The sequence below is a fragment of the Pagrus major genome, chromosome 17 (genome assembly GCF_040436345.1).
Source record: "Pagrus major chromosome 17, Pma_NU_1.0".
Classification (NCBI taxonomy): domain Eukaryota; kingdom Metazoa; phylum Chordata; class Actinopteri; order Spariformes; family Sparidae; genus Pagrus; species Pagrus major.
The window spans coordinates 18,143,964-18,152,989 of record NC_133231.1 but is presented as its reverse complement, the minus strand read 5'-3'; the positions used below and the strand labels follow the sequence as shown (position 1 = coordinate 18,152,989).

The window sequence follows — 9,026 nt, the reverse complement described above, 5'->3', positions numbered from 1 at the left end:
CATGATCGATACAGAGCCTGCTGGTTGACCTTCACTATCCGTCCGTGCTGCTGCACACTCACTCTCTTAAAAACCTGATTTTCTCACCTCGACAGAAAAAGCTTTTCACATTATTTGCTAATACATTCTGATACAGGCTGTCTTACCGGGCAGATTGTTCTTATTGGATTTAGAAACAAGACAAATGGATTCATGAATAAGATAAATCAAGAGCAATATCGAAGCCCTGCTCGCTGCCATCTGTATGCGAGACTCCTCTTAAAATAGCAACATGACAATGGAAAAAGATGACACGGATTGATGTTTTATTCAACAGCACAGAGAGCCATTACTTTGGACGCACACGTATACACAAATAAAACACGCAGAGGCTTCCTTCATCTCTTTCTACAGATATTCACATGTAGACTTGATAAAAAATGTCTGTGTTGTTTTTCCAGAGTTATTTGTGCGCAGGGGGGGATGATCTGAAAGTCTCTTATCAGCAACAGGTGATGCAACGAGAAGTGAGACTACATCAGGCGCGGGAGTTTCTCTCCTCTTCTTCGTTCTCCAGGAGGTAGGCCGGCCTGTATCTGGTCACCCCCCTCCCATCTACCATCTGAAGGGCCGTGTTCCGACAGGTGTTGTCCATGCTGCCCAGTGAAGTGTACCTGCAGGTCGATAGAGAGGTTTCACACCGAGAAATCAGTACTTAAGCTGTGGAGTGTACAGAATGTGGAAAAGATTGAGTTATTCTTACCCTTTATCATAGAGAATACAGTAGGGCACATATAACGTCCTCAAGAACGACCAGATGTCATGATACGTCCAGTCCTGTCGTGTTGAGAGACAAGTTTAACCGGTGTGTGACTGATTCATGATCACCTTAATCTAGAGGAACTAGTCCTCTGTGGATTCCTTTGAGATGCACACGCATAAATTACCGTACAATGAGGTCAACTGCTCAGCATCCGCCTATATGCATCACATGTACCATTGCGGCTGTCACAGTACGACCCGAGCCATTTCTAACACATTAACAAATCTACAATAAAGCAGGTGAAGTTTTGTTTCTGCTCACATGCGTCTATTCTTCACAGAAAAACCTACACGTCATCCGATCAGCACAACACACCTACAATAACTTCTGTCATGTGAAGCTTTTAATGTTTAATATTTGTTGAAAATGTGTCACACAGGTGTTGACTCAAATCAATAATTTGTTTTGCAGTTAAATTGGAATTGTATTGCTCAGGTGTACCTGCTATTTGTGTGTGAGAGAGCGGCAAAATATTGGGTACAAAATATTCATAACATCATTTAAAGCTTCACTAATGCAGTATTACTGCGGGGCTGTTGGCATGCGTTAAACTGTGCAGGTGTTAAGATATTTCGTTCACACTCCTGTAGATCTGCACTATGGAACTTCAGTCAAGATGACAAATAACATTAAGTGTAACAAGAGGAAATTGCATGGCTGCAGCAGTGAAAACAAATTTGTATTACCAGTCAAAAGGCAGTTTCGCTCACAGTCGCTTTAAAAATGTGGGGAAACTGAAAGACTGCTTGGTTGTTGTTTCTATAATTAATGACTGCAGGTGCTCTTAAGATAAAAAAAACAACAAAAAAAACAGGTGAGGTTAACCTCGATGTAGAACTGATACCTGAGTTGAATGTGTGTTTTTTTGGTTTACTATGAATTCACTGATGGTTGATTTTAAGGTCATTGTGATATTGTGCTTTGTACCCACAGGATTGACAAAAATAAAAAGAGAACGCAGAGATAACGCAAACGCATATCTATGTAATTTGCATGTCTCACTAGTAACGGGTTGACTCTCATGTAGTCTGGCCAGCCGGGGTCAGTGGGACACATGGGGGTGAGTGTGTGTGAGTAGGGATCACTCCTCCTGGTCCCCATCAGGACGGCCTTCAGCTCCGGCTTCCTCTCCTGCACCTCGCACAGAGCCTGCCGTATACTGCCCTCCACAGAGAAAATCTCCAGGTCATATCTGTGGGAGACATGTCGCCAAATAATGAGGTGAGGACCGGGACAAGAGACAAGATACAAGAGAAGCACAACTACTTGGGCTGCTATCACCTGTTAAGTATTAAAATACATAAAATAAATCAGCAAAAAAACTATAAGCTGACATTTCTCCATTAACAGTATGCAGTATGGTTCACCTTTTTATCGTGTCCTGAAGGAATCTCTCCATTTCTGGGAACGGAGAGACAATACGGATATACAGAGCTTTCAACTTGTCTTTACCATCTGGACACCGCCTGAGAGTGACAGGAGAGAGACAGAGAAAGAGACTGAAATGGATTATAAAAAATAAAGATAAATAAGTTAAATACAGGACAAGCAAATTCTAAACGGCAGTCAGTCTTGTCCAGGATCTTTCTCTAGCTGTTCCTGAACTCATTTTCTTCTTCTGCTTCTCGCTGTGACACCCCGCTGTGCAGAAGTGGCATCATTATGTTTTTAATTTAAGTCTCCCTTTCATCTTTTCTCTCTAAGGTCATTTTGTTTTGTCCTGATTAAATCATTCCTACCTCAAAACGTCCTAATTGTCTCAATAAGTGTCCTCTCCCCTCCTGTTACCGTTTCAGTGCTGCGTAGTAGAGATGCAGCAGCGCCGTGCAGTCTTTGCCCCCGTTGAAGCCGACGCAGACTTGCTCTGTCGAATACTGATCCAGTGAAGCCTCTATCGTTTTCAGCGCAGACATAACTTTCTCACCCAGCGGTGTGCCTGTGGCAAAATGAAATCCACAGTGAGAGGTCGTTTTACACTGAATGTGGTTACATTTTGTTAGTTATGATATAAATTATGCTTCATTCTGATGTCAAATTCAGAGTAAAAATATCTGCTTGTTCTTGGTCTTATTTTATTGATGCTCGATTCCCTTCTCAGTCTCATGCCAGTTATATTCGTTTTTATTATCTACTATGATTTTATGGCGATTATTACTTTAATCTTTTTGCTTCCTTTATAGGTCCCACTGCCTGGGTTTAGTTCTCTGCAATATTCACTTTATATTGACTTGACATAGTTTAACTTTTATCTTCCACCACCTTCTGTCTTCCCCTCACCGCTGTTGGCCAGTGTGTACACCTCAGCAGTGGCGATGGACACCGGGTCAGTCACCAAGGGCACCACGCTCCCCTTGGGCAGCTCGTCTAGCAGCTGTGCCCGGGCTTTGTCCACCTCCTCCTGGCTATCGGAGTCCAGGACCAGCCTGACTCTGTGATAGTTGCTCAACCAGTCAGGGTAGGAGCCAAGAGCCACCTTCCGGCCCCAACAAGCCTGCAGTTTGGTCAGCACAGGGGCAATCTCTGCCTCATCAGCATCCACAAACACCTAATGCAAAGATTATTTGGTTAGCTCGCTCATGCTATCAAAACACAGTATTAAGATGGATTTTAAATGATAGGTATGGTCGTAGTGCTACCTCACGAGAATGAAATGTGGTCCCAGATCCAGCAAATAGGTGCTCCAGCCCATTGAAGGCCCTCTCCATCAGAGAAGGGATCCCAGGAAAGATAAACACGTTACGCACACTGACCTGAGAGGAGCAGGTAAACACATTATATACTGAGAGATCATATGGGCCCTACAGTCAGTGTTCTCCTAAACCTTGATGGTTCTGTGTGAATTTCTGTTTCAGGTAAAACAACCAATACTTCTAATAACATGCATTTTAAGGAATTCAGTAGTTATCTACACACCCTCATGCTGATGGAAAGTCGGGTGAAGTTTCGTAGTCCACAAAACATTTCAAAAATGTTCATTTTTGGGTGAACCTTACTGTGCTTGTTACTACACCATTTTATAACCTGTCAACACGTCTAACTTCTATTTAGTATGTCTATAGAGTCATATTGATATAAAGTTGACATTGTGCCAATTTGTCCGTCAGTTGCTGTACAGCTCTTTTATTCTACTTGAAAGATGTGATTTCTCCTTAGATTTGACCAGAGCAGTCAATTGTTTTCTGTCTGATCTGATTACTTCAGTCTGTCTGACTCAGGGAGGGCAGGGCCCCTTGTGAATCACATTCTGAGTGTGTTATGGTAAAGTTAGTGTTATGTTTAGGATAGCCTACTGTTTTAATAAATAGAGTCAATACACATATTTATGTGCTGTAGCTAAGTTATTTAATTACTAGCACTTAAGACTTGTTTTAATTCTAGGTAAATACATATTTGTTTGATGTAAATGTTTACTTGAAAATGTTCAGTATAAATATAATCATAAGTACTCTGATGTTAAGCATACAGGAATCTGATCTTTATTAAGGAAAAATATGTTGTGTTTGAACTTGAACTGAAACTGCTGCACAAATACTTGCAGATGTGAATTCCTTACTCTGCTGTTTTCTGCACATGTTCATTGTAATCATTTTGCCCACTAGGAGCATCCGCTTTTCACTCCTGCCGTGTCTGGTTAGCAGTCGATGTTGCAATCTGTCTTCTAAAATAACCCCAGAATAGGATGGAACAGACAGAACATTATGTGACTGTGAGGGGGAACATCTACCTGAGAGTTGTGTCAGCTAAACAAGTTTTATTCGTCCCAAAAAGCCTACTGAAATGGTAATACACAGCACAGCAGATATTTGGGACATCAATTTTAACAAAGACTGCAGGGAGTCAGTGAGTAGGTGGAGTGTACCGATCTTTTATAGTGTCTGTGTAATTAGATTTTTTACAACAACATGGATCCACAGCTTTTAACAACTGCAGCTTGATGAAGGCACTAACTTAATCTCCGTCAGTCCTGTGTTCACTCACCAGTGGGTAGCGGAGCAGTTGTCCGGTCTGAGGGTCAGTTCCATAGTTGAGTTTGGCTGAGCGAGGCACCATGGCCAGCTTCATAGCAGCACTGTTCTTATCCGCCACCCCAAAGAATTCCTCGACCAGCCGGGAGAGCTCAGGGTGGGGATGTAACTCCTCCTGGAATGCCATGGCGACGCTCTCAAAGGTGACGTCGTCATGGGTGGGGCCTATGCCGCCTGAGGTGATAAGGTGTGTGAACTGAGGTGAAAGGAGGGCCACCTCTTTGGCGATGACCTCCTGTACGTCTGGTATGACCGTTATGCGCTGCACAGACACTCCAAGCTTCCTTAGTGCTCGTGTCAGAAAGGCACTGTTGGTGTCCAACGTGTGGCCCTGGGAGACAAAGAACATGAAGACATTAGTTTTAGTTTCAATTTTGTATTTCCACCCTCAGTTGAATGTTACAGTCAAGGACTTATCAATGGCTCCAAGGTCTTACTTGATGACATTTCAATGTCTCACAGTGAGCATGTTTTGAGGGTCAGACATGGCATTGGACAAAGCCAAAGACTTCATGTTTAAATCATGATCATGTCAAGCCAAGAAATAATGGTGAACTTGTCATTTTAAAACCGAGCACTGGTGCCACATCAAATAACCATCGCAGGATTTTCCTGAGGCGGTCCAGAGAGCTGAGGCATACTGATGAATTAGGGGGGTATGTTAGAATGTATATATTCATGAAATCATACAGATTTATTTATTATTTTCATTTTCTCAAATCCACAAAAGCTTTGTTTGTTCAAGGATTGTTTCAAGGATTGTCAGGGATTATATGAATCACACAAATACAGATCAAAAGTCTAACAAACCACAAGTATCCATGATGTCTAAATCACCTTGAGTATCTCATCTCCAATGATGAGAATGGCTGCAGTGGGGGCTTCCCCGTTGGCTGCAGAGGACGGATTGGAGCCCTGGTGGAGTGTGGACATGTTTGCTTCACAGAGTTGAGCCGCCAGTCTCCTCACACGCACCACTCCTCTACTCAGCATGGGAAAAGCACGGCTAGAAGGCAAAAGAAAAATGCTATCCACACTGTTCACAAAGCATTTGCACTTTCTGCATGTACATTTTGCTCTCAAGTTTTAATTTGGACGTCTGAACTGCATATAATACATCTGTTCAGTAGGGCTAAACAGTAACAGTTGCCAAATTAACATTAGAAACCATTTTGAGAACTGGCAATCAATTCTGTGCCTTTGGTTGTCATCAGCAGCAAAAACTTTTTTACTTAAAAAAACAAGGACAGCAAACAATAAAACATGACACCCTAAAATTAATACATTTTAAAAAATTGTTTTGAGTGGTATTTAAATATTTCTATTTGTGCCAACGCTGCGTAATCAAGCGTACCTACAGGCGAGTAACGCATCAACATCACAAACAAATGTGTAATTTAGATTCATCTGACAAAAAAAACAGATTACCCTGAACAAAAATACAAAAGGACATTTGTGAAGTCCATGGAGGCAGGGAGGAATTATCGTGACACATCAGGTTTACTAGCTTAAGAGAGCTCATCCTGAGAACTACAGGGCCAGACAAGCTACACATAATTTTGTTTAGTTACTGTAATAAAGCTAATAAACATTTTTTTCATGTCACATTTTGACATATAATAGCATAGTATCTTAATTAACCAAAATGTAAGGTGACTAAAAGTGGCAACCATATTATTTTCTATTTTGGCAACGGTTCAGATATCAATAACAAAGAAATCCACAAATCTCCCCGGTCAACAGCAACTCTATCATAATACATAGCAAAATACAAAGTATCCCACATTTTAGTGTGTTCTCTCGATAAACTTTTTATTGCTTCTCTGATGATGTATTATGCTTGTGAGGATCTCTAAAGTTCCCTTTGAATCTTACATCAACATGAAGAATCCATGTGGAGTATCCCAAATGTTTCATTCCGGTTCAGGCCCTCTTCTTCATAACTGGTCTTGGAAGAGAGACAAGAAACAACAGATTAGAGAGAGACAGAAAAACAATGAAGGGGAAAAGAAGAATGAATCATGTCAGGCAGGCAAAAAAACAACAATGACTTATCATTAAGAAGAAGTTGATAGAAGTAATGATGAGTTGTATTAAAGATAATTGCGCTTGGATGATTGCAATTCAATTTTATATATAGAAAAAATATTTATATTTGTCATCCAACATTAATGACATTGATACACCTTATTATGACAGCCAAGCTGTAAGCTGTTGACATTGCAAGTGTTGTCTGTCTGTGAGTTGGAGAAGCAGACAGTGCTTAAACATGCTGATAGAAGTGAAGAAATTATGTTGTATGAACAAGCAGGAAAGAAACTTTTCAAGCTATGAGAGGAACTGAGAGGAGGTAGAAAAAGGACCAAAGGTTTAATGGACAACTGCCAACTGAGTACAGCGGTCACAGTAGGCAACGTCGACATACAGGCAGTATCAGCGGAGGACATGTTCATCCACTGGTAGTTACAGCTGTTTCTGTGTGTTAACTTTTAACCTTCACGTCGTGTGTATCCTAGGAAAGCACAGATAAGAGTTTGCTACTATCCTCACTAGACAGCACTGTGTTGCGCAACACAGTACGTTAACGTTAAATAACGTGACGAAATAGAAAATGACCCTCATGCACATTCGTTATCCTTCATAAATACTACTCAAGCTGGATTAATATCAGTCGACAGCGTCAAGTGGCTACTTCTACGACAAGTATTAGCTAGCAGTTATATCTGGCACGGCTCCTTGCTAGCTTACTTAAACCTTTGTTGGGGGCATTAGCAACAAACAAGCCATAGCATTCAAGTTAGTTACACTTACATAGCGGCTTATGTTCTGGATATAATGCCGAATTATCTCCACTACAATATACAGTGGTGAAAAACGCAATGTACTCTTTATATCATTTGGTAACCAAACTCTTCAAACCGGAGGAAACTTACTCCAGAGCCGCATATGTCCTCGCTAAGTGTGTAACCGACGGTACACGACATGTCATTCAAAAGACATGTCGTGTACCGTCCAATCACAAATGAGAAAAGGTTTCCGGAGAGGTCCGACAGCCAATCACGTTCACGGAGGGCGGGTCGTAAGGGTCTGCCTCTTTATATACACGGAAGTAACAGAGGCAACTGAGCTACGATCAACAAAGACACTGCGGAGAAATATGTCGTTTGGCCAAAATAAATACGATAGATGCTAATCTAATGGTACCGACTAGTCGTCTGTCTACGAGTTGACACTTTACACCATGCTCCACTCGGGTAGCATGATGCTAACAGCTGCAGAGACACCACTTCTTTGCTTCAGCTCAAGAGATGCCGAGGTTACTGTACTGTAAGTGGTCTGCCTCTGCTGGCTGGAGGAGTCGATACCCGATGATTGACCCCAAATCACCGCTGACTAAACTGCTGCTGCTCTTAGTTTTCTTGCCTATGGGTGGCGCAGATGCAACCGGGTTATGTTAACTTCTAAAGGGTGGTGTTATTAATGACAAGAAACTCAGACCACTCAGAAAGCTCCAAACTGTCCACTCAAGCAATTATTTTTAGGCTGCCTGAACATTTAAGTGTAATATAACATTTCCATCATGTTAACCTCATTATATGATATTTTTTCTTAAAGGTGCACTTTCTTATGCCTAAACAAACTAAATAAACAAACTCTTTGTTTTCATGACTGAATAAATTGTATAAACAAACTGACCTTAAAGGACAACAGGGTTTCATACTGTTTTACTTTATTTACATGTGGCGGACCCTGCCACCATTCTAGCTTCAAACGGTGTTCTGGGGATCTTATTTTCCTCTGAGAACCACTTGTTGATTCAGTTATGGAAAATATCAATATTTCTGAGTTTGTATTATGACCTCATTAATACTGTAAATATTCAAATAAATGTTTGAATTTCTTCACCAACACCACATAGTGCCCCTTTAAATATTGCAAATACTTCAGCAAATAAAGTTATATGCAGGCTCTTTCCTGCCAGGAAATAGAAGGAAGTTAGGAAAAATAATATAATACGAAAAAACATACCCATTATAGTAAGTTCTTATGAGATAATATGTCAATATATTTAATAATTTTGACTCTTGTTGAACCAACACCTCTCTAAAACAGTTTCAACAAAAACTGAACAAGATAACCTTTATGATTTTTAGCAGGACTGTCAGGCTACATGACTTTTAGCTAAGTGTACCTAATAA

General features: G+C 40.9%; 1 protein-coding gene across 3 annotated transcripts; it reads right to left on the bottom strand.

Moving 5' to 3' along the window:
- Nucleotides 1–283: 283 nt before the first annotated feature.
- On the bottom strand, nt 284–7,844 carry flad1 (flavin adenine dinucleotide synthetase 1). 3 transcript variants are annotated; one of them, XM_073485348.1, is made up of 11 exons: nt 7,761–7,844; nt 6,703–6,775; nt 5,665–5,833; nt 4,781–5,158; nt 3,439–3,552; nt 3,080–3,347; nt 2,591–2,738; nt 2,170–2,268; nt 1,805–1,994; nt 743–816; nt 284–653 (listed from the first exon to the last, which is right to left on the bottom strand). In XM_073485348.1, the coding sequence occupies exons 2-11, from the start codon at nt 6,708–6,710 to the stop codon at nt 518–520; spliced, it is 1,584 nt and encodes a 527-aa protein (XP_073341449.1). In that variant the 5' UTR covers nt 6,711–6,775; nt 7,761–7,844; the 3' UTR covers nt 284–517. The 3 variants fall into 3 exon arrangements, with proteins under 3 accessions (XP_073341449.1, XP_073341448.1, XP_073341450.1); XM_073485347.1 differs by having other exon boundaries at nt 7,639–7,790; XM_073485349.1 differs by lacking the exon at nt 7,761–7,844 and adding an exon at nt 7,639–7,707 and having other exon boundaries at nt 420–653; nt 6,703–6,770.
- Between the last annotated feature and the right edge of the window lie 1,182 nt (nt 7,845–9,026).